The sequence below is a fragment of the Homarus americanus genome, unplaced genomic scaffold (assembly GCF_018991925.1).
Source record: "Homarus americanus isolate GMGI-L3 unplaced genomic scaffold, GMGI_Hamer_2.0 scaffold51826, whole genome shotgun sequence".
Classification (NCBI taxonomy): Eukaryota; Metazoa; Arthropoda; class Malacostraca; order Decapoda; family Nephropidae; genus Homarus; species Homarus americanus.
The window spans coordinates 25,631-52,571 of NW_024747794.1; the positions used below are offsets into that span (position 1 = coordinate 25,631).

General features: G+C 37.2%; 1 protein-coding gene across 1 annotated transcript in view; it reads right to left on the bottom strand.

The window, feature by feature from the left end:
• Nucleotides 1-26,941, bottom strand: part of LOC121879861 — a 44,638-nt gene that overhangs the window by 7,642 nt on the left and 10,055 nt on the right. The window contains exons 2-3 of the mRNA XM_042386648.1: nt 16,173-17,782; nt 1,174-1,322 (exon numbers count right to left, since the gene is read on the bottom strand). Coding sequence (XP_042242582.1) covers nt 1,174-1,322; nt 16,173-17,384 — 1,361 coding nt within the window. The 5' untranslated portion in view covers nt 17,385-17,782. The remainder of the gene's footprint in view (nt 1-1,173; nt 1,323-16,172; nt 17,783-26,941) is intronic.

The following is a 26,941-nucleotide window of genomic DNA, read 5'->3' on the forward strand; positions in this document are numbered from 1 at the left end:
CACTGACTTGGGCCGGCTGTGGTGGGTGGCGGGTGAAGAACTCCGTAATGTTTTGATGACTGGGGGACCTTGTGCGCACCCTGCTCGCGCCGCTTACACAACATGGCGGATGGCAGGAGGTTTGGATCCAAAAATGGCGCGGCTCGCCAGCCGCTCTCCGCGTAAAGGGGTACACGCACCGCGGAATGTGAGCATCCTGGGTTCCGGCAGGGCACCGCGTAAACGTGGAAACGCGGAATGTGGGACCGCGTAAAGTGAGGGTTGACTGTATTGTACAGTATATACATTTTCAGAAATTTTTATATTAGCACAGTATTTACAAATAGACCGCAAGCAGAAAAATCCAGCATTACCCAAGCGGTTGGTCTTCCCACCCACGCACCGACCAAGTGAGGATGCAACTAAACATGATGCAATCTTTCACAACGTTGGGAACCCTTGTCCCCAGATCCTGAGCAAAAAGGTTTGGAATGATTTTCTCGCCATTTTCTCAGATTTTCTGGAAATTGCACATTATTTCATAATCGATATTTGCTCCCAGACCCAGAAATAGAAATTTGGACAGATTTTCCAGAACAATTGTTATGAGCTGTTTAATTCACCACATCATTTTCAGGAAGTACCTATGTCAGCACAACATTCGAGTGGGCCAGTTAGACACAAAAAAATCTTGCCTGAGCTAAGCAACATCCTCTCATATCCCAACCTTCATGACATCAGTGTTTCTAAATACTGACTACAGGTGGATAACAGCTCTCCTCTCGAGTTGACTCTTCCTGGGTGAGACAAGCTCAAGAGCAAATAACATTTCCTGGGTAAGACAGAAAAAAGGAGGTAACATTTCCTGGGTGAGACAGATGGCTTACAACCACTGAACTGGGAAATGTACCACATTAACTTAGGGTAACCTCCAAATGTTACTCAAACTATTCCCTGGAGAGGATTCACATATCTCCCCTCAGATCTTATAAAGTGTACATAGTGTGTAACTTAAACCACAGAAAAAACTTAAGTGTTTAACCCAAGAACCTGTCACTTAATAGTTCCAGAAATAATTTGTTATAAAAAGACCTATAACACTCCAATATACCAAAATCTAGTAATTAGTTATGGTTATAAAATTCCTACAACATAAGCAATATAAATACACTACCAGCAAATGAGTTTACTCACTCTCCACTCTTCTTGGTGCCGTCAAAAATTCCACAAGGGAGGTGTGTTATTAATCCCATACGTTTGGCAATCTTTACTTGCTCTTCTTCAGTCAGCTGGGATGCTGGCCGACTTACAGATGGAGATGGGAAAAACATTGGAGGTGCCTCCTGTAGAAAAAACATTAGATATAATGTGCATAATCACAATATATTCTACATATTTTTATTAGTTTGGTCACCACTTGTACAAATATTCATTACAAAGTACAGTGAAGTATAGCAACACTACCTTGTCTCCAAAAGACACTCATGCAAAGACAAACAACTACAAAGTAATACAAACAACCAAAAAGATCAAAAGACAAAGTTCAATATTAGTAACTTACAGCTCAATGACTATCTTATTAAATTCTTAAATACAAATTTGACTGTTGGACAGTCACACAGGATATTACCCAAGAATAATCCAACAAGAGTCCACAGCTCTAAAAGAAAGGAAAGTGAGTAACTCCACTTTTTCTTCTATGTAACCTATATATCTTTATGCTTCACAATACCCTGAGAAGCACATGGGAAATATATTCTAATATGTTAACTTATTGCAACCAGACAACAGAGAAAGAAATACAGTAGTACAGGTACTGTACTTCTGCTTGTGAGCAAATACCAGGCTGTTTTTGCATTTCTAACTTGAAAGTTAATGACATCATGTTTATTAAATTAAGCCACATGACTCCATGAGATACATACAAGTACTGTATTTACAACAGATTTAATTATATTTTCAACTACTGTATTTCTACTCATTAATTGTCCCCCTATACTTAACTAATTTAAATGAATTATTATATACTGTAAACATATTTTTTTTTTTACCCTGCCTCCAGAAATACTGTTGAATTTTAAAGAACCCAATAAAAAGTAACTACAGGTTGACAATCCCTTAACCGAAATCCTTGGGGACAGAGGCATTTCGGAATTTTTTGGTTTTCAGAATGGTTAGGTTTATTTTTTTTTTAGCTCACCCGGGCACAAGTCACTGACCCACATTGGGGCCTGGGGGGCGAAAATATATTAAAAAATATTATAATAATAATAATAATAATAATTCATAGGTTCAGGTCGTGTTTCTCACTTTAGATCTTTTTTTCATTCTTGTATTTCTTTATTATTATTATTATTTTATTATTACAGTATTATTGTTATTATTGTTATCATTATTATTTTATTTTGGTGTAATTTTTATTATAATTTTTATTCACTATGAATAATTATTATTATAATAATTATTATAATTATTATTATTATAATTATTATTACTATTACATTTTCGCCCCCCAGGCCCCGATGTGGGTCAGTGATCTATGCCCGGGTGGGCTAATCCATGTAAAAAAAAAAAAAAAAAGGTTTTGCCCCACAAAAAACTTTTGGTTTTCAGAGCTTTTCGGTTTTCGGAATTTCGGAAAAGGGTTGTCAACCTGTACAATATTGTTACTGCTGTACATTACTGGACAAGTTTCAACACTAAAAAGTATTTGATCTTCATTCTGAAAGTGAAAAAACTAAATGTTCTCAAAGGTTTTATCATTCCAATGTATTTAATTTCAGTTTTGTTACCATTTTTATAACTGAACTGAAATAAATACTCAATATCCATTCAAAACCTAGCAACTCTCTATACTAAATAGAGATTTCCCCTTTCACAAACATTTGAAGTAACTAAACATTCTTGATAGATGATACCCCTTTTCTATAACTTCCTAAGACAACTTTCTTAGTCAACATAAAGTAAAGTCCCTAAATTAATAGCTTGGATGACATTCCTTCTTCCTGATATACTCCTTTTAAGGCAATGAAGCTCAATCATGGTGCAAAATAATGCTAAATTCTAAATATGAAAAAAATTGGATTTAGGGTTATAGTACTGATATACAACTGAACAATACTCTTAACATCAATAAGATTAACATATGCTAAAGCCAGTGACAATAACATTGACAATGACTCTGGTACTAGTGGGTTTGGTTTACATTCTTTTCCACTTAATGCAAATCAATTAAAATGGAAAAAAATTAATTACACTAGACTTGCCCGGCAATTCTACATTCACACATACATGCATGAACACACAAACACATGCATGTGTGCATATACTGTATTTATGTGTACCCTTGTGTTTTGTCATGCCAAAGAAACCATCTAATGAGTATTGTACAGAAAACCCTCATTATTACAATTTTACATGATGCAATTACCATAAAACAAAACTATTGAATATATAGTTGTATATTTTCTTTTACACACTCTCTCCACATCACTGCGAATACCATGCCAAACACTCCTGCTAACACTTGTCAGCCAAGAGTACTAACAACAATACCATGCCAAACACTCATGCTAAAATTTGTCAGCCAAGAGTACTAACAACAATACCATGCCAAACACTCCTGCTAACATTTGTCAGCCAAGAGTACTAACAACAATACCATGCCAAACACTCCTGCTAACACTTGTCAGCCAAGAGTACTAACAACAATACCATGCCAAACACTCCTGCTAACATTTGTCAGCCAAGAGTACTAACAACAATACCATGCCAAACACTCATGCTAACATTTGTCAGCCAAGAGTACTAACAACAATACCATGCCAAACACTCATGTTAACACTTGTCAGCCAAGAGTACTAACAACAATACCATGCCAAACACTCATGTTAACACTTGTCAGCCAAGAGTACTAACAACAATACCATGCCAAACACTCCTGCTAACATTTGTCAGCCAAGAGTACTAACAACAATACCATGCCAAACACATGTTAACACTTGTCAGCCAAGAGTACCATGCCAAACACACTCATCAGCCAAGAGCTAATGCATTTGTCAGCCAAGAGTACTAACAACAATACCATGCCAAACACTCATGTTAACACTTGTCAGCCAAGAGTACTCAACAACAATACCATGCCAAACACTCATGTTAAACACTTGTCAGCCAAGAGTACTAACAACAATACCATGCCAAACACTCCTGCTAACATTTGTCAGCCAAGAGTACTAACAACAATACCATGCCAAACACTCATGTTAACACTTGTCAGCCAAGAGTACTAACAACAATACCATGCCAAACACCTGCTAACATTTGTCAGCCAAGAGTACTAACAACAATACCATGCCAAACACTCATGTTAACACTTGTCAGCCAAGAGTACTAACAACAATACCATGCCAAACACTCCTGCTAACACTTGTCAGCCAAGAGTACTAACAACAATACCATGCCAAACACTCCTGCTAACATTTGTCAGCCAAGAGTACTAACAACAATACCATGCCAAACACTCATGCTAACACTTGTCAGCCAAGAGTACTAACAACAATACCATGCCAAACACTCATGTTAACACTTGTCAGCCAAGAGTACTAACAACAATACCATGCCAAACACTCATGTTAACACTTGTCAGCCAAGAGTACTAACAACAATACCATGCCAAACACTCCTGCTAACATTTGTCAGCCAAGAGTACTAACAACAATACCATGCCAAACACTCATGTTAACACTTGTCAGCCAAGAGTACTAACAACAATACCATGCCAAACACTCCTGCTAACACTTGTCAGCCAAGAGTACTAACAACAATACCATGCCAATCACTCATGTTAACACTTGTCAGCCAAGAGTACTAACAACAATACCATGCCAAACACTCCTGCTAACACTTGTCAGCCAAGAGTACTAACAACAAAATTTCAGCTGATTTATCAATTAGCTACACCACATAGCAATAAACACGGAAATATCTTCTTTTGCAAAGTCTTCCTGTACAATACATAAATATTACTTTTAATAACAATAAATACAGTAACATCTATTTACTGTGTTAAACATAGTAGGTTAAGAGTATAAAAACACTTACCAGAATGTGGTTACTTCTCAGAAACTGATGCTAAACTCACCTCACAATAATATGATTCATGCTTTCTTATTACTAATTCCACACCAAAAAGTCAATAAGTTTTTATAAATATCATTTACAGAGAATTCTAGTGGTAGATGGCAGCTATGCAACAGAAATCCTTGAGCAATTATACATGTATCCTAAATAAATAACACTACTCAAACAAAATCTATGACAATTGATACAAAAATAAATAAGAGATGAGCTGTTATACCCTGACATTCCCTGTGACCCAAAATTGAATTAAACAGTCAGATAAAAAACACCAGGAGAGAAAATTACCTGAAAACTAACTACTGTATGGTACTGTACAAGCATCCCTCAATGTCCGATTGGGTTAGATTCCTTGAAAGCCTTTCGGTTATTGAAAACCTGTATTTAGATAACGATAAATATAATACATACAGTGGGGTATGCTATAACGAACATTGTTCGTTATAGCATTCGTTCGTTATAGGATTAATCCATTCCAGGCCCCCAAATACAACCACTTAACACTGAAAAATATAATATAAAATTGTAAAAATTTTAAAAAGGTGCATAATATATGCATCTAAACCCCTGAAATAAAGAATATCATTAATACTTGTAATACAAAAACAATAAATTAGTAAGAAAAAAAAAAAAAAAAATTAAATAATGTTCGTTGTAGGAGTTTCGTTCGTTATAGCATTCTCAATTTTATAGGTAAAACCGTTTGTTATAGGAATATTCGTAGTAGGATCCGTTCGTTATAGCATACCCCACTACCTATACATGGAAACAATAGGGTTCATTTCCCAGGTAGTAAGTAGTAGGCAGCTACTACCCTGCTGTCATATGGCATCACGAAAATTGTGACCAAGTCCCAGGTTGCTGATCTGACTTTTTGCCTCATTTACACGCAATTGCAGGGTCTCAATTGTTTCTCTTATTATTGACAACACAACATATATACTGTATATTGTTTCTCACTAAATATTTTTTCAATTTGTATTTCTTTATGGTTCTTTATTATTATTATTATTATTATTATTATTATTATTATTATTATTATTATTATTATTATTATTATTATTATTATTATATTTTCGCCCCCTAGGCCCCGATGTGGGTCAGTGACCTGTGCCTGGGTGGGCAAATCCCCGTAAAAAAAAAACAAAAAAAAACAGGGAGGTACTACCGCCTTGGAAGATATTGGAAGCATACTGCATTGTCTAATGGAAGACCCTGCTGCCATATGGCATCAAGAAAAGTGTGACCAAGTTCCAGGTTGCCGATCTGACTTTCTGCCTCATTTACACACAATTGCAGGGTTTCAATTGTTTCTCTTACTTTGACCACACAACATACAGTACATGTATCGCTTCTGACTATATATTTATATATTTTTTTATTATTATTATTATTATTATTATGTATTAGTATTATCTTATTATTATAATGCAGTAATCCCGTGTTTTTCGTGGTTATCACGGTTTCGACCATTCGTGTTTCAAAAAAAAAAAATATATATATATACAGTTAACCCTCACTTTACGCGGTCCCACATTCCGTGTTTCCACGTTTACGCGGTGCCTTGCCAGAACCTAACGTGCTCACATTACGCGGTACGTGAACCCCATTATGCGGAGTGTCCGGCGCGACGCTATTTTTAGATTCGCCCCACCCGCCACCCGCCCGCCTGCCTGCCTGTGCTCCTCGCCTCTCCCTCCTCCTCCCTCCGCTTGGGCAAGCCGCGCGGTAAGGTTGCGCAGTGTGTGTCTTTGTTGCGTTATCACTGACGTCATATGACGTATCGGACTGTGATTGGCCATGCATCCCTACCCCCCTCTGCTGCTAGCTGTAATTGGCTTAAAGTATTATGACGTGTCCACCCGGGGGAGGGAGGAAAGACGACGCTTGACCTAGCCGCGGCAGTTTCATCCCTCAAGGCCACACCATGTAATCGTGCATCCATTGTTCAGTAAAATGGCTTCCGCCGGACCACCACCCCCAGAGAGAAACCTTTCCTTACCTGGACCCAGCGGCACTAAGCCAAAGAAGACACGACGTTCCTTAAGCTATGAGGTGAAGCATAGCATCATCCAAGAGTTGGAGAAAGGAACAAGGCAGGTTGATTTGGCGTGCCAGCATGGCGTGAACGAATCTACGATCCGGACTATAAAGAAGGATTCAGCCAAGATAAAGGAGCACATGAAGATCACAAAGTCTACAGGTGCTTCTATGATCAAGTATTTTCACAACCAGGTGCTTCTCAAGACAGAAAAATTACTTGTGAGGTACTTGGTGCGTCAGGCGCGACGGAACATGGCGGTCGACACGCGCTCTGTTAAGGACTACGCACGTGAACTGTACATGGCAGTGGCACGAAAGATGGGAACTTCAGAGCCCAAACCCTTTAATGCTTCCTCTGGGTGGTTACAGAGGTTTAAGATCCGGAACAAGATCACCAATATAAACATTGGTGGTGAAGAAGCGAGTGCTGATCGTGCTGCGGCTCGGGAATTTCCTCCGTTTTTACGTGAGATTATGGAGGAAGGACAGTACAGTGACGACCAGGTGTTTAACATGGACGAATCTGGTCTTTTCTGGAAAAAGCTACCTTCCAAGTCCTTCGTTGTGAAGAATGCCAGCAGGATTCGGGGCCGGAAAATGCAGAAGGAACGCATCACCGTCCTGTTTACCACCAATGCCTCCGGTACCTGTAAGCTCAAGTTATCGGTGATCCACACAGCCCGCAAGCCGCACGCCTACAAGAGCATGGACATGACCAAGCTAAATGTCCACTGGCTGACAGCACGTAAGGCATGGATGTTCTCTACACTGTCCCTCTCCTGGTTTGATGACTGTTTTGTTCCCGATGTAAAGAAATTCTGTGAGCGACAGAATGTCCCATTTAATATTTTGTTGCTGCTGGACAACGCACCAGGACACTCGCCCCTACTGTTAGATCGTCACCCCAACGTAAAAGTGGTCTTCCTTCCTCCCAACACTACGTCTTTAATCCAGCCCATGGACCAGGAGTTGATTTGCAATGTGAAAGCTGCATTCTCAACAAAAAAATTCCAGCTCCTGAACGACTACACCAACACCAGGGAAGAGTTGCGTAACCTGAGTGACACCACCACCGATAGCAAGAGCGAAGAAGATGAGGATCAACAGTTAGAACAGCAAAAAATACTCTTCAAACAATTCTGGAGAGTATTTAACATCAAGAAAGCTGTGGACTTCTTGGTGGAGTCATGGGATCAGCTGTCTATTGCTACAATTCGTCACGCATGGAGACATGTGTTGCATGGAATACCAGGTGAGAGGAGGAGTCAATCTGTGACTGGTGAGGTTCAGAATGTTGCAGTAGCAGTGGACCTTGCCAGAGAAGCTGCGCAGACTGTTACAGTTCCAGGCTTCTCCGAGACCACCAACGACGACATCCTGGAGGTGATCAGAGATCCTGAAGTGACTGCCGACGAGATGTTGGAAGAACACGTCAGTGAAGAGGAGGAAGAAGGTGCGTCAGTCTCCGAAGAACACAATTTAAGTCATAGTGATATTAAGGGTGCCATGGAGTGTGCAGAGAAGATGAAGTCCTTCCTTTCCCGCGACAATGACGATGACCGCTATGAAGTCTTCCATACCCGGCTGGTGCAGGCTATGGAGCCGTACATCAAGGTGTATCACGACAACATCAACGCCAGCCGTCAGCAAAGCATAACAGATTTCTTCGCCCGCAACCCACCACAGCCAGCCCAAGCCAGTGATAGTGACAGTGAAGGTGACTTTGAGGGATTTGTCAGGGAAGCCCTGACAACTGTAAGTGACAGTGATGGTGATTCACCTAGTAATGGTGATTCACCTGAGGGCCAGTAATCTGCCCTCTGCCTCGGAACCAGCCTCCATCCCCGTATGCCGACCCATCTCTTCTACTACCGTAAGTGTTACACCTAATTTTTAGTTTTCTAACCTTACCTTTATTTTTCCTATGTTAACCTTTATCTTTCCTAACCTAACCTCTTCTATATTACTTGTTTTTTCATACCATCATAAAGTTAAGATAAAATTTTTACTACAACATAGTTGTGTGTCATCAAAAAGTGGAGTTTGGGGATCGGCCCGGACTCCATTTCAATTAATCCCATATGTTCTGTTATTCACTTTACGCGTTCCTCACTTTCCGCGGTACCCTCCGGGTTACATTAACCGCGTAAAGTGAGGGTTAACTGTATATGTATATGTATATGTATATGTATATGTATATGTATATATATATATATATATATATATATATATATATATATATATATATATATATATATATATATATATATATATATATATATATATATATATATATATATATATATATATATATATATATATATATATATATATATATATATATATATATATATATATATATATATATATATATATATATATATATATATATATATATATATATATATATATATATATATATATATATATATATACAGTGGTGGTCCCTCAGTTAACGAGCACAATCCGTTCCAGAAGATTGCTCATTAACCGAAACCATTGTTTCAATGGGTTTTTGGGTAATTGGTTCCAGCTTACCGAAAATTGCCTAAATTCAACAAAAAAGGTAGAAAAGTACACTTACTTTGAGTTGTGTATGTAGAAGTGATTTAAGGGAGATTTAGGAGAATTTTATGAGTGTTTCTGACTTTATGCATTTTTTGGCTTAATTTGTTTGTACTTATCTGTGAGCTGGAACCAATTACCCAATATCCCATTGAAATAATGGATTCAGTTAATGAAAATTTCGGTAACGAATGATTCTGTGGACGAATTGTGTTCGTTAACCAAAGGACCACTGTATAGAGTATAGTGTATGAGGTTCTGCTCTTCATGCAGCAACATAAAGAAAGAATCTAGGGATATGGTAGGCCAGCCCAGGATAAAAGAGCTTCCTGATAAGGTTATCCTACCACAAGCATGTTTAGTCGGGGTCAAAAGTTTGCTCCCTCCCAAAATGAAGCAAAAATGCAACCAGGGTAAGTAAGTTCTGAGACTCATTTCTGTGACTCAGTTTCACCACAGGGTGTGAAATTTTGTCCGCTACTGTACTGGGTAGCTATCGTTCACCCTTAATGATCTTCGGAAATGCATAAATTTAAACCCTTCAAAATAAATGCATGTACCTGTATATATTGTCCAACCCCCTATTTTTTTTTTTGGCCTAAAATTTGATCATAAAAACTTGAACAGTACTTGAGTATATACAGTACTGTATACAGTATAGTGAATGAGATTCTGCTCTTCAAGTAGCAATATTAAGAAAGAATCTGGAGGTACCATAGGTAAGCCCAGGATAAATGAGGTTAGTGGTAAGGTTAGCCTACCACTAGCTGTATTAAACAGTAGCAATGGAAATGCATGAATTTTAACCATTCAAGAATAATACACACATATACTGTAATCCAACCCCCTATTTTTGGCATAAAAAAATAAGCATAAAAACTCAGACTATACTTGAGTATGTAAGGTGAACGCACTTGGGTTGAGGGGCAACTCATAGTTGATGGTAACAGGCTGAAATATACTATCTAACTGACCCCATTTAATAACCTTGTCATCAGAGTTGTAAAAAGAACTGGATTTTGATATTAAAGTAAAGGTACTGTTACATTGGCAAAATGTCACTCGAGTAGAAGTAAAAGTCTCCAAAGTTCAATGTACTCAAGTAAAAGTAAAAAAAAAGTATCTCATTCATAAAGTACTCAAGTACTGAAAGTAAAAAGTAACAACAAAATTATTAATCATTTCAAATATTTAGATAATCCCACAGTAAATTATAAAAAATAAGTTTCTAAAGATAAAAATGAAATACAGTAGAACGTCGATATAACGCGAGATACGTTCCAAGTGAGGTCGCTTTAAACCGAATTCGCACTAAATCAAAGCATTGTTTCAACAGAATAATTAACTATGTTAAGAGAGAAACACAAAATACTAACAAGACTGAGAGTCTACCTAGATGAACCTCAGCCCATCTCCTAATTTAAACCAAACATTACTTTTTTTTAGTAATATGTTAAAACAAACACTCATAAATCAACACAGCTAAAATTACAGGATGTGAAATGGTCTGTTTACTAGCGATCAGCTGATGGAAAGATGGAGGGAGGGCGGAGAGGTGAGGTGATATGTTTGACAGTTGATGCCAAGGTCTAGTGCTTATTTATTTATCTGTCCTTAAGAATGACTTTAAGTTTTTCTCTTATAAAATGTCACTGAACTGACATGTTCTTATTATTTTTATTAAAAAGGGCTAAAATTTTATCTCTTTGAAAAAATATATGACGTTTATATTCAAATTATTCGCTGTCTTGCAAGGATTCTAGCAATGCAAATTATATTCTCCTAACTTTAGTCTGTGATATTTTATATAAGATAAAAACTTAAAGCCTAAAACCACCAAACCCTGGCTGGAAAGATGGTGGGGGGATGAGGTGACAATGACACGTTTGACAGTTGAGGCTGGAGGTCTAGTGAAGTATTTATTTGTTTATTCGTGTCCTTTAGATTGAGTTTTTGTTTTCTTGTTTATAAAATGTCACATAAGTGACTGGGGAGAATATAATTTACATTGCTGGAATTCTTATACGATAATGATTAAATTGAATATACAGGTAATCATGCTACAGTTTGCACTCGACAAAATTTTTTAATCATTTAGTAAATTATTTTGAGTATATGTACAGTACAGTACAGCTTTCCTCTTAGGACAGAGTAGCATGCCCAGAGAAACGTTAGGCGCGAATTTTAAAATATGATGCGCCAGATTGACTCACACAAAATAGTAAAAGATTCGCTTTAAATTAAAACATTGTCCTTAATTGTGGGTGTCGCTTTAAATCAATAATCTTAAGATGAATGTCTTTAAATCGACATTCTACTGTATACAGCATTGTACCAGGAAATGTGAAGAATAAATAAATATTATACCAACAAAAAATACTATATCACCAAATCAGTAAATAAAAGCCAGATGAAAGTTCAACACAGCCACCATTTGCATATTACTCCGTTTCACTATACGGCAGTAACGAACATCAGCTGGCACGCCAATTCCATAGCAATGCACCCTCTCCCTCTACACTCTGCGACCGTCTTCCCCTCCCTCACTCAGCCAGCTAACTCGTGTGCAAAGAAATGTACAGTATACCTGTGTTCCCTTTATGTGTTTGCCCTCAGGACAATTATTTCTTTTGCCTTTTTTCACAATATGTTTGTAGGATGGTGTATGCATGTAACTGAGTAAAAATAAATGAAGACAGTTACATATATCTACCCAAAAATATGAGATGAAAAAGAACCATAACACCACAGATTGGCCCAGTAGGCTGGTGGTTACAGTGACAAGTTTAACCTGGTTACAATGGCATGATTAATCACCATTAAACACTATTATATCAGTAAACACTAATAATAACAGTAAATCCAGTAAAATATGGCAGGGAAGGAGGAGAAATACAACTGCAGACGACGCTTTATCAAGTAGTCACTCACTCGCTCCCAAGCGACTATTGCCAGGCGTACGATCGAAATACGTACGAGAAATACATACAGGTAGTCCCCGACTTACGACTGACTCAACTTACGTCCATCTGCACTTACGACCGTCTGCAAATGCGACCGCCGCAGTCATGACCCAAAATTTTTTCAAATGACGCGCGCATTTTCTATACCGAAACGTTTCCGTTTACTGTACATAGATTATAAACATAACTGGATACAGAACTATACTGTACTCATTCAGTTTGTTGTCTGCTAATACAGTGCAGATGATTTCTTTACAAACTCTTAATAGAAGTTACTTTATTTTTAATCGAGCTTTATTTTCAAGCCTTTTCCTAAAGTTAATTGTATTGTGTAATATAAGGTCTAAATTTTAGACCTTACAAAGTGTTTACTTCTTTAAAAAAATGGGATCCAGAAACACAACTTCCTACTTCACATAAGAAATTAAAATTAATTTTCATAAAACAATACACATAAGGTCTTCAAGAATGTAACCCCTGCATCAACCAAGACCTTACTGTGTTAGTACAATAGTACTCATTTATCATTCTATTGAAACACAGATATTTTAAAGAACCACATCATGATTCGTGGTAAATTTTACAATACCGGGTAAACATTTTATTTGGTTGCAAAAACCAAATTCTTAATGAACTGTATTTTGTTTGAAAGGAAAAGTACTATTCATTCAGTTGGTCAACTCATAAAATTCCTCCTTTTCATACATTCCCTAAACAAAAAAAAGTATGAATAGTATTATCTTTGTAAGTTACATAATCCTACTCCAAAACTAAGATGACTTGCACAATAAGTTCCATGCTGGTGTCTGCTAGGAGCCTATTATGATCTAATCCAAAAACTATCTATGCATATTAGTGTCTTATTCCCCTCTAAAACTTGCACCAAATACAGTACAGTATTCTAACAATCTCCAGTGGAAAAAAAACTATCTCAAACAATATGGTATGGCTACCAGATGAACAAATTCTGTCATTCTCAAAACCATCTAATGTGCACTATACTTTCAATACTGTACATATAAATTTACATCGTTTGATAAAAAATATAAAATAAATAAATAAATAAAATAAAATGAAACCCAAGCAGGTTCTGTGCAATGAAAATAGTGTACTGTATTGGAAAACAGAGGACAAATGGTGACCAATCCTACAGTTCCTTCAAATCCCATAAGTTGGAGTTCCATGAGCTTATTGACATGTTAGGCATCCATTCACAACTGGGTTGACTGGGGTGTTCTTGGCAAGAAGAAGCAACCCTTAGGACAGAAGGCAAGTTCTGTACCCACCCAACTTTCACACTCACTAATAATAATACAGTACAGTACTGCAAAACAAAACACATCCGTTACCAAATTTGTCCACTGACCTGCAACTGTAACCTTCAGCCAAATGCTTATAATTGATATTCCGCTCTACACCTAGTGGCAATACATATCGAGTTATAATCCCCCCCCCCTAAAAAAAAATTAATAAAAATAAAAATATGAACACCTGACAGACAACACCCTCACACCATAATACTGTACATATACTTTTCAATGGGAGAATAAAATTAATATTACTAGGTTTTTTTCTTGGAAGTTCTTATACAGATGTAATGAATTACTGTACAGTACTGTATACAGTAAACCCTGGAAGATCCGGACCCGGTAAATCAAGATTTCCAAAGATTCGGACAAAAAATTTGGGGGTTTTGGGCTAAAAAGCCTCCTTAAGAAGCATTCCCAATAAAGGGTGAAGGTAGTTTTAGGCTTACAGTTTTATCTTATAAAATGTCACAGACTAAACTTAACAGAATATAACTTGCATTGCTAGAATCCTTGCAAGATAGTGAATAATTTGATATAATTTGCACGAAAGATAAAAATTTATAGTCCTTTAGTGTAGTATATTTATGTACAAGTTTTTCAACTCGCATTTTTGGGTAGATAGATTTACGTAACTTTCTTCATTTATTCTAAATCATCTACATGCACACACCATCCTAAATATATATTGTGAAAAAAGTAAAAGAAATAATTGTCCTAGGGGCAAACCTGTACTGCACTCAAGTGTAGAAAATAATTATTAATATTTTTATGTCTAGTGCAAACTATAGCATGTTTATATTAAAATTAATCACTATCTTACAAGAATTCCAGCAATGTAAAGTTAAATTCTGCCAAGTTAGTTCAGTCACATTTTATAAGCAAAAAACTTAAACCCCCTCTATATGACTGATAACTATACACTGGGTAATCTTCCTGCAGGCTGGACAATACCTCACCTCATCCCCTCCCCCCTCCCAGGCTGTCAACACCTCACCTCACCTCACCTTCCCCTTCCCAGGGGTGAAGGTAGTTTTAGGCTTAAAGTTTTTATCTTATAAAATGTCACAGACTAAACTTAGCAGAATATACCTTGCATTGCTGGAATCCTTGCAAGATAATGAATAATTTGAGGGTAGACATTACATATTTTGCAAAAGAGAAAATTTTTTTTAGGCCTTTAGTGTAGTACTGTAGTGGATTCCTCCCCTACAAACGCTTTTGTCGCTGAGTAGCTGACCCCGCGAATTCTTCAGTGTATGCCTCGTGGTCTAGGTCAACCAGCGCCGTCTTACATGACGGAGGTCAACTATTAAGCCGCGCCTACCTCCGCTATATAAGATCTCACCTCGTGGTGACCTACCTCTTTCTATCTACAGCCAGTCTTCAAGCAACACCACCTCCTCCACTCCTGCCTGGTGGCCCTTGCTCCAGCCGGCAACCCACACCTCGTGGTGACCACTCTTTCTACCCACAGCTACCAGCAAGCAACACGTCCTCCTCCGCTCCTGCCTGGCGGCCTCCGCTCCAGCCGGCTGCCATGGCAACCCACAAGTTGGTCCTCCTCTGAGCACCCTCACCAACCAGCTCTCTCTACTCAACGCTTGTAACCATGCTGCCTTCCCAGCACCAAGCTGCATTGTACATCCAATACAATATGTATACAGAGAGCACATTGTGAGCTTCCTTTCTCCAGCCCATCCTGAGTGTGAACCAAATATCACGAAACCCCACAGTACATTTGAGCACAAAGTGAGTACAGTAATATATTGCTCAAAATTATGGCTTTTTCACAGGAAAAGTCTGTATAACTAACTTAAATAGTCAGGATAATATGTACTGTATCTTTGGTGTTTTTTATATAATTATTTATCGTTTTTTATAAATTTAGTACATTTGCCAGAAGATTTGAACAATCAATGTTTCCGGAGAGGTGCCCCCCCCCCCCCTTGTTAGTCCGGATCTTCAAGGGTTCACTGTACTTTTAAAGCACCCTGTATTATTTATTGTACCGTAGGCCTACACATACGTACAATAAAAAACAATAATTCACTAACTTGTCATTAAATACAGTAACTGCAATTGGCATAGCATTATAAAGAGAGAATTTCAATGCAATTTTCACTAAACACTAATAATAAACTAAACTACAATAGTATAAATAAAGATAGAACCTTACAGATCCAATATGTCTTCCATGAGAATCTATGGAGAAGCTGGGTAGATGCTCTTGAGTTATGTAGAAGTAGCATGGCCATTTATTGAACATTGGGTGGCTGGAGTGGTGCAGATTGTGCCTGATTAAATTAACACCTTCTTCATCTTCAGTGAGATCAGCCATTTCAATATCCTTTTCAAAACTAGGATCACAGTGGGTTACACCACATGCCACTAAAGATATCTGTTGGTTGTCATGAATGAGATAGTCTTCCTTTGGACCAGATGACCTTTCTGGTTCATAAGACTCTTTAAGACTGGCATCAGTGTCTTCAGTAGTGTTCCTCATTTCTAGTCCACTACTGTCATCACTCACATCAGATTTTTCTCCTTCCTTTACAAAATTATCAGCCTCCTCACCAACAGGTTCACAACTTAAGACACTACCATCAGCATTATCAACTGCTGAATTTATTTCATTCATTCTATTCTCACTGCATTTATTCACTGTTTCGCTGGCATCAATATTCACATTAGAACAAACAAATCCTTCTGCCATCTCCCCATTCTCATCTGTGCATAAATTATCCCTCTGAGACTCTGAAGATGTTTTTTCAACAGTGCCCACACAATGCTCATCCCCAGACACAGGGGATAATGAGTTACACTCTGGATCTTGACCACAGTCATTTCCTAGGCCACTGTCAAGAGGCACTCTGCTGCGCGTGCCACTACTAGTATCACATAGGTCAGGTAAACTAGCCTTGGTACTGACTGCTACATACTCCTCCAAAGAACCTTCTATTCCCTCTGAGGAGTCTTCAAATGAGTGAGGAGGAAGACCCCAAGCACCTTCCTCCATTGTGTCTTCCCTCTCATCCCCACTTTGTGACATACCTGTTACAAATTTGGTATCACAGGATGCTTGAGCAATAGTAGCCTCTGTATCTACATCACAAGATCTACTACTCCGTCTCTGTAGTTCACCACAGTTCTGTCCTTCTCTAGCACACAAATCTGGAGGAGGCATCATATTCCCCCTCTCATGACGACTTACATCTACACCACACATCCCAAAATCCACTTTGGATGATATCTGGTATTTTGCCCTTGATACATCTGCCACCTGCCTTGCTTTTGTGTGACCTAAATGTTGATGCTGGCAAGTAAGATTGTCAGTGAGGGATAATGGGGTCGGAGCAGACTCTACTGGAGATGAAGTAGAGGGCAACATCTCATTTCAAGGTACAATTAACTTATGATTTTTTTCTTATGTTCTATCAGTTACCAAGAAAATAATATGTTCACAGAAATCCATTACAGTATACATTTGTGGAAAAAGTTTTCCCTTTAAATGAAAATCAATGAATCTGCATTATGAAGATAAGCGCAGTTACATCTCTTCTTTTATGACATTTCAATGACAATTTTAATTTAATTTGACAAATAAGTTACTGGGGTCTGCAAACAATTTAGCTGAAAAGATTTCATCACATCTTATTAAGCTCCTCCAAGAAGATATGCAATACAGTATACATGAATTCCATTCTCTCAGAGTGATTATGTGGAATGTTCCGATCATCTCTCTCCTCTCCTTTTTGTCTCTTCTCTTTCCTGTGACCTTCACAACACCTGCAAGAGAAGATTCCACACATTACTCTCATGGCACACAACATGTCGTTCCCATATTCTGATAGCAAGGTTGTAAACATACAGTAATATCTAAGACAAATATTGAGTGTTATTCACAGTTACTAAATAACTTTCAATGCAACCTTCATTCACAAACAGTGGTTTCTCCTATTATTGCTTCTAAGGCTAAGAAATAAAAAATATGCATTCAAATACCTTATTTGTGAATACAAGTAGTAACAAGTTTACGATGTTTTACATATCAGCCATCTGGAAACACCTACATACAATAGTCAATAAGATTTCATTGGAGCTAACTATTTAAGACACTTATTGATAAAAACTGAAGTATTGGTAAAAAAAAAAAATTAACCAGCTGATAATCAAATCTGGTATGTATTCCAATCATAGCTACATACCAAAGCCCTACAAAATTTATTTGTACCTAGCTAATTTACTTTTTGATTCAATGAAAAACTTAGACGGGTTGTTTGAAAGTCCAGACATACAGATGGAGGGTGCAATTCAATAAGCCCACTGCATTTGTCATGGGAGAAAAAAAAATTCTTCAAAAGGCTTTACTTTACAGACAAAATTTTATACTCAACTGAGCTTTTCCCCAAACATCCTCCACATTTTGTGCACTGGTGTACAGTAGTTACAAAACCATCTGACATACAGTATATATATATATACAGTGAACCCTCACTTTACGCGGTTAATTCAACCCACAGGGTACTGCGGAAAGTGAGAAACGCGTAAAGTGAACAACATAACATATGGGATTAATTGAAAAAGAGACCGGGCCGAACCCCAAACTCCACTTTTTCAGACACAATACCTACGTTGTAGTAAAAATAACTTCTTAATTTTATGATGGTATGCACACACAATTAATAATTAAGAGAAATATCAATAATATTAGGTTTTTTAACACTTACATTAGTAGAAAGATGGCTGGGCACACGGGGATGGGGGGTTGGTTCCGAGGCAGAGGGCAGATTATTGGCCCTCACCTGTATCACTTGTATCAATTGTATCACTATCCACCACAGAGGCTTGCAGGACCTCTTTGTCAAACCCCTCAAAGTCCATATAAGTCCATATCCTCACTATAATTATCACTATCACTGACTTGGGCCGGCTGTGGTGGGTGGCGGGTGAAGAACTCCGTAATGTTTTGATGACTGGGGGACCTTGTGCGCACCCTGCTCGCACCGCTTACACAACATGGCGGATGGCGGGAGGTTTGGATCCAAAAATGGCGCGGCTCGCCAGCCGCTCTCCGCGTAAAGGGGTACATGCACCGCGGAATGTGAGCATTCCGGTTTCGGCAGGGTACCGGGTAAACATGGAAACGCGGAATGTGGGACCGCGTAAAGCGAGGGTTGACTGTATATATATATTTCATGTAGATCCACAATGAAAACGTGGATAAGATAAATCTTGATAAAATCACACGGGAAAAGGGAAACAACGGAGCACCTTAGCTTTCGTCTTTATTCAAGACATCTTCAGAGGCCTCTGAAGATGTCTTGAATGAAGAAGAAAGCTAAGGTGCTCCGTTGTTTCCCTTTTCCCATGTGATTTTATCAAGAAGAAAAAAAATATATATATATACGATATATATATATATATATATATATATATATATATATATATATATATATATATATATGTATATATATATATATATATATATATATATATATATATATATATATATATATATATATATATATATATATATATATATATATATATATATATATATATATATATATATATATATATATATATATATCACACCATAATTTGTACATTCAGCTACAGTTCCACCTGGTTCAGTGGTTGGCACATTCTGTAAGGTGGCACTTTTGTCTTTGTTTACATCTTAGTAAAAATTCCAGAATGGCCCTTAGGAACCTCACAATAGTAGTCAGACTAAAGATGCTAAATAAGGATTCTATCTCTGAATGCAAGCATTTCTTGTATGGTTATATATACAGTGAACAACTTTACTCGGTTTCATGGTTTCATCGTTTCTACATTCATTTAGTTTCTACATTTACGCGGTACCCTGCCAGAACCGGAATTCCCACTTTACGCAGTGCATCTACTCATATATGCGGGTGAAGTATTATTTTTTTATTTAGCTCATAAAATTCATACAAATTACTCGGCCAGAATATAATTTACATTGCTGGAATTCTTACAATTTGATGATCATTTTGAATATAAGCATCATAGATTTTGCATTAGACATACAAATTTCAAATCTAATGCAAGTATTTTGTTTACTCAGAGCAAATATGTTATCTTTTGTGCAAAATATATGACGTGTATATTCAAAATATTCCTGGTCTTGCAAGGAATCCAGCAATGTGAACTATATTATCCTAACTTTAGTATGAGGTATTATTTATTACTAAAATGGTAAATATTCTGGTTTCTCCCAAACATTTCTTTGGTAGGGTGGGAAGGTGGGGGGTGGGGGGGAGGGAGGGACCGACTGACCTAGCTGGCGTGGTGGGAAGAGGGGGGGAGGCAAGGTGGGGTATTTTGATTGACAGATAGTGTCGTGAAGAATATTTTTTTTTATTAACTGAAGATATTTGTTTTAGCTCATAAAATTCATACAAATTACCCAACCAGAATATAATTTACATTGCTGGAATTGTTACAATCTGATGATCATTTTGAATATAAACATCATAGATTTTGCATTAGACATACAAATTTTAGATCTAATGTAAGTATTTTGTTTACTCTGAGTAAATATGTTATCTTTTGTGCAAAATATATGACATTTATATTCAAAATATTCCTGGTCTTACAAGGAATCCAGCAATGTCAATTATATTATCCTAACTTTAGTTTGAGGTTTTATTTATTACTATACCTTAAAATCTAGTGTTTTCCCCCAAACATTTCTCAGAGAGGGAAGAGCCAGCTAGTGTGAGAACAGGGGGAGGGAGTTGAGTCCATTATTTGAATGGACATTAACTTGGCAACTGTATTTCTCTATTTCTCTTAAATATTAATTGTGTGCTTGTACCATCATAAAATTAAGATGTTATTTTTACTAGAACATAGGTATTGTGTCGGAAAAAGTGGAGTTTGGGGGTCGGCCTGGTCTCTATTTCAATTAATCCCGTATGTTATGTTGTTCACTTTTGGAGTTTGGGGGTCAGCCTGGTCTCTATTTCAATTAATCCCATATGTTATGCAGTTCACTTTACGCGTCTCCGTGGGTTCAATTGACCACATAAAGTGAGGGTTCACTGTAGTTTTAATACAGGTTACAAAATAAAACATCATTGGTAGATGATGGTGGTGGTGTGACTTAAGGAGAGGGAAGGGTGGAGAGTTCTCTTCGCCGGGTAGGGGACAGGTGCAACAATATGTATATCGTCAAGTTTAGTTATATTGATATTTTATATTTGGTTTTAAGTAATACCAAGTTCAGTGTCTGTAAGAATCTGGTTACTATTGTGAGGTTCCTTAGGCCCATTTCGGGAGTTTCACTATGATGTAAACAACGACAGAGTGCCGCACCTCAAGAAATGTGCCAACCACTGTACTAGGTGGAACTGTAGCTGATTGTACATTAAATTTAACAAATAAATAAAGCAGTCTAGAAAGCATACAGTGCTATACAGTACTAAGATACTAGTATATTGAAACAGGCAATATTTTCAAATTATTTACAAATTAAACATACAATGTTGAACTCATCAAAACAGTCAAAAAACTAAAAGCTACATTCTAAAATAATTTTTTTATTGTGCATATCCCTGCAAGACAATCCCAAATACTCTTAATTTTAGAAAAAAACAATTAAATACACCATACAGTCCAAGCCATAATTAAACACACAAGACAATGATTTGTGTCCATGATTGTTCCTATTTTATGACTGAGCCTAGAAAGAGCAACTACGTAATATGCCTGCCAGGGTCTCCTGTTTAGAAAACCTTAAACCAAGGAAGCTGAGCCTAATTAAATACCAACACAAACATTCTATAACCAACATTGCCCTTTGAAAATGAGGTATAGACACCAGCGTTAACAAAGTGGCTCAGGGGCAAGAGATCGCGATGTCACATTAGCCTATGCACAATCAGCCTTTCACTTCTTCAGATACACTCACAGTTAGGTATGTTAAACCTCTGAGAATGGAATAAGCAGTTCCAAAATGTCAGCTGATCATATTGAACAACTCAACACTCAAGATGTTCATGGTTTCCCTGGTATTACTTTTAATTGGAATACAAATAAGTCACTTTTTTACCCTAAGGTTTATTATTCATCCTATACATTTTACCTTAAACTGGTTTACTGAAATGTATCCCCATGAAATGCACTGTATTTAATTAGGATTGAAACACATCATTAAGGCTGAAGCTCGACATCAAATCTCATTTCTGATGTTATTCATATTTTTTCACTCAGCCTATTTTTTTTAATTTCAAAAGGCTTCATTCAAAGTAAATATCAATGTTTAATCCCTATGCCCCAGTTGACGTTACAGAACATGCGCCTTTTCGCTGCATTGTTTGAATGTCTAGCGTGGGTTATCAGGTTCCAGCGTGACTATTTGCCTGTCACGCCACACGCTATGCCATAGGGAAGCTTTATAAATGTAAGTACCTACTTTTGTTTGTTTAATTTTCATTGTTTGTCCATTTTATCATGTTGTATCAAAGAATTGGTGTACTGTAATAGTTCCTTCCAGGAACATTTAGCAACTCCCCTGAGGAGTAGGTGTTTAGTAGTTTTATTTTGTCACTACCTCCCTGTATCTATTTGGTTCCAGATACAATACAAGATTTTTCACTCCATACCAGGCTATAAATTAAGGAATGATACTGGAAATTCCATCATATAAATATGTCAGGACACGTAGGCACAGAACACTATCCCTTCCCTTGGGTTCCATTATGGAGTTCAGGAAGACTGAGGCCTGATGCTGGAAATCCAAATTGGCCAACTACAGACAAGGAAAAGGTGTGGTTGCACAAAGTATTGCAATGTCAATTCTTAACTCTTATCTTTAAATGGTAATCCTACACTGACAAGACTTCCCTCTGAGGGCTATGGTTGTGATGGGAGAGTTTAAATTTAAACCAGCCATCAATAATGAGGGTCAGCCTGGGTTGCAACTTGTATACTTGAGTAAAAATACGCTTTTCCTTGCCTGACTTGCCATAAAACAGGATTTTCAGGAACAATCCCAAATGTACAAACATTTCCCGAATATACAATACAGTACATTATTTATTTCTGACAAACATTCAATAACAATATTAGGCCTAAGCCTTTATCCAATTATACTGCAGACAAATATAATTACAACTAAGTTATCTCCATCTAACCAAATAATTTCAAATCACTTCCTATAACAACTTTTAGAAAATTAACAAGATTCTTTGACAACACAATATGCCTACTAAATATGCGTCCAACTGAACTACATATAGTAACTACAGCATATTATAGACAATTACAGTACTGTGTAAAGAAAAACATGAAACACAACCTTCAGTTATCACTTGATGAAACTATGAGTGCAAAGTCACTTTATCATATCAAAAGATATAAATAATACAATTTCAACAATCAGAATTTTCTTAATCCAAGAAATAACACAAAACTAAAGAAAATCTGATCTTATTTCTCATTTGATGTACTGTACTATAAGCTATATAAATGATAATACTGTAATGTATATGCAAAATCTCCTAAATTCCTTGCAATGTATCACACTTTGACTTTTAACAGAATAATAGCGTTCCCAAATAAAAATTAATGGACACTGAGGCAAAATATCCTTGTTATAGCTGGGAAAAGAAATAAGATGCAAAGCCTGCCTGAGAGACATGCAATTTACTGTACACCATCATTGCAGAAAATTTTCTGCTGCAAGCAAAACAATGCAGCAATCTCACACAGCTAATTACTGTACTGGTAAGTCTGCTCCCAGATCAAGATTCAATAGCTGTCTTAAAGACCCGTGAGGATTCAGGTCAGGCAGAGGTGTGCTGGGACCAGTTCGGTCCAGTTCGCTCAAACCAGTTGTTAAATTTGGATTGGATCATTGAACCGTTTGTTGATTTTAAGAAATATTTACGGAAACAGTCAGTAGAAAGTTATCTAGAAATTTGCAAGCAAGCCCTAATTTCTTTACAACTGTATTACCTAATACATGTCACACAAATTAGTTCAAGTTTATAATGATGTGTCAGAGAATGTCTTAAACAATAACCTAACAAGGTTTTTGTTTCACAAGAACCTTACATTTTAAATAAAATCACTGAAATATGGCATTATTATTTCCCATATTTACACCAGTACCTCACCATATGCGACTTCAACTCTTGCGAATTCGACTATCCGCGAAACAACTTCAGAGGTTTTTATCTATAATATAACATAAAAAAGTAAGGTGCTTATTTTAAAAACTGCGGTCATCCGCCATCATGTGACGTCATGGCACCAGATAGTAGGTAGTAAGCAGCTACCAAACAGGGAGGCACTACCGCCTGAGAAGATATTGGAAGCATAATGTGCTGTCTAATGGTAGACTCTGCTACCATATGACATCACAAAAATCTTGACCATGTCTCAGGTTGCGGATCTGACTTTCTGCCTCATTTACACACACAAACAGAACCAGACAATGTGATGTAGTCGTGGCCAGAATTAGGCTAGGATACTGACACATCTGGCAAGTTAGTAATGCTGTACCCATACCGGAACACTCAGCATGTAAACTTTGTGATAAACCTCTAAAGCATACACTTGAACACTATATTATTGAATGTGCCACTGACACTGTCAAAGACCTCAGGCCACCTGACTTATTGTATCTTGAACTATGTAATTACTGTACTACATTGAATCAGGAGTGCTTGAGAAAATTCTTGCTGTTTATCCCAAATTTGCTAGCCCACACTGATTAGTCTTCAATTAGAATATGACTCCAATGTATGTGATCCACTGACCTATATATACTGCTAATGAATATGATGTATTTCCTTCTTTGTGTACGAACCTCTGTCCTGCATGGCAGTGAACAGTGGCATTACCCACATGAATCTGACCAATATATAGTGTCAATGAATATGATGCATTCTTTGTGTACGAACCTCTGTCCTGTATGGCAGTGAAGAGTGACATTACCCACATGCATCTGACCTATGTATATGCATGTATGTATGTATATGTGTATATATATATATATATATGTATATGTATATATATGTGTGAGTGTATATATATGTATATGTACTGTCAATGAATATGATGCATCTCTTTGTGTACGAACCTCTGTCCTGCATGGCAGTGAACAGTGACATTACCCACATGAATCTGACCTCTACACATATATACCGGTAGCTGTTAATGAATATGATGTATTTCTTTGTGTATGAACCTCTGTCCTGCATGGCAGTGAGAAGTGATACCACCCTCAGTGTCAAGACCTGACTGAATTACTCAGAATAGGCAAACTGTACTACATGCTTTGCCAATAAATTTGTTAAACTAAAAAAAAAAATTTACACACAATTGCAGGGTTTCAATTGTTTCTCTACTATTGACAACACAACATACCTATACATATATTGTTTCTCAATCTTGATTATTTTATTTTTGTATGCCTATTACAGTATTATTATTATTTTTTTTTTTTTAATCTTATTTATTATGAATAATTATTATTATTACATCCCCCCGCCCGATGTGGGTCAGTGACCTGTTCGCCTGGTGGCTAATGCAGGTAAAAAAAAATAAATAATAATAATAATAATAATAATAATAATAATTATAATAAATAAATAAAGGCTGCATCCCGCGTGGCTGTTCTCTCCTGCCAGTTTCATTTGAGAGCAATGGTAATGTTAATTATAACTGTCATGGGTCACAAAAGGCCATTAACTGGTAGTAGTGCAAAGAACGCAAAGAAAGTCATGACTCTGACACAGAAAATTGAAGTGTTAAGATAAACTTGATAGCAGCGCGAGTGCATCAGCTGTTGGCCGTGCATTTGAAGTTAATGAGTCAACTGTTCGTTCCATAAAGATGAAAGGCAAGGAAATTAGAAGTAGTGTTGCACGTAGTGCACCACACAGTGCTAAAGTTACACATCAGATACATGATAAAAGTATGGAGAAGATGGAGAAGGGATTAAGTGTACATCAATGAAATTAAGCATCAAAATGAAATGGAATATCAGGATTGTTTTACAACCTATCAAGAAATTTAACAAGAACTGAAAAAGAAAGCCAAACAATTGCCAATAACAATGTTTTTAATACAAAGATCCAACCCCTCCCCCCACTTCCACCTCTCTCATCAACCAGCCCAAAGTCATCTGCATCACCCCTGCCACCCTCATGGCCTGACTCTCCCCTTCACTCCACCAATATGAATTACAGTACTCACCTGCCAGCCCTTTATCAGACATTCTGGATGATCCCAGTCCAGAGGTCTTAAAGGAGGAGCAGTAATATCTTCAGTATCATTACTGAGGCCTCTACAGTAGTTCATTATGAGGTAAGAAACATACACTTTTCATGTAGATCCACAATAGAAACGTGGATAATATAAGTCTTGATAAAATCACACAGGGAAAACGGAAACAATGGGGAACCTTAGATTTCGTCTTAATTCAAGACATCTTCAGAGGCCTCTGAAGATGTTTTGAATAAAGACGAAAGCTAAGGTTCCCCATTGTTTCCCTTTTCCCTGCGTGATTTTATCAAAACATACACTTTATGTTCATTTGTAACACTGCTAATTATTTTGCTCCCATAATGTCGATATTACGCTTATGATTGGGATTCTTCCCAGTCATAAGTTTGTTACAGGAAAAACTTAATATTCAGTATACAGTCTCTCCTCGACTTACGACGGGGTTCTATCCCGATGACCAGGTCGTAAGTCAAATTGGTCGTAAGTCGAAAAGGCGAAAATAATACAGTACATAGAAATTCTAAATTGGGTGTCTCTTTTTCTTCTCAGCACCACGAGAACTCTCACTTTTACGCTTGCCAGCCATTTTAAAGGGAATTACAAACAAAAACTTTGTCAGTACACAGCGCGATCACTAACGTCAGTACTAGAAAATACATACAGTGGTTCCTCGGTTAATGA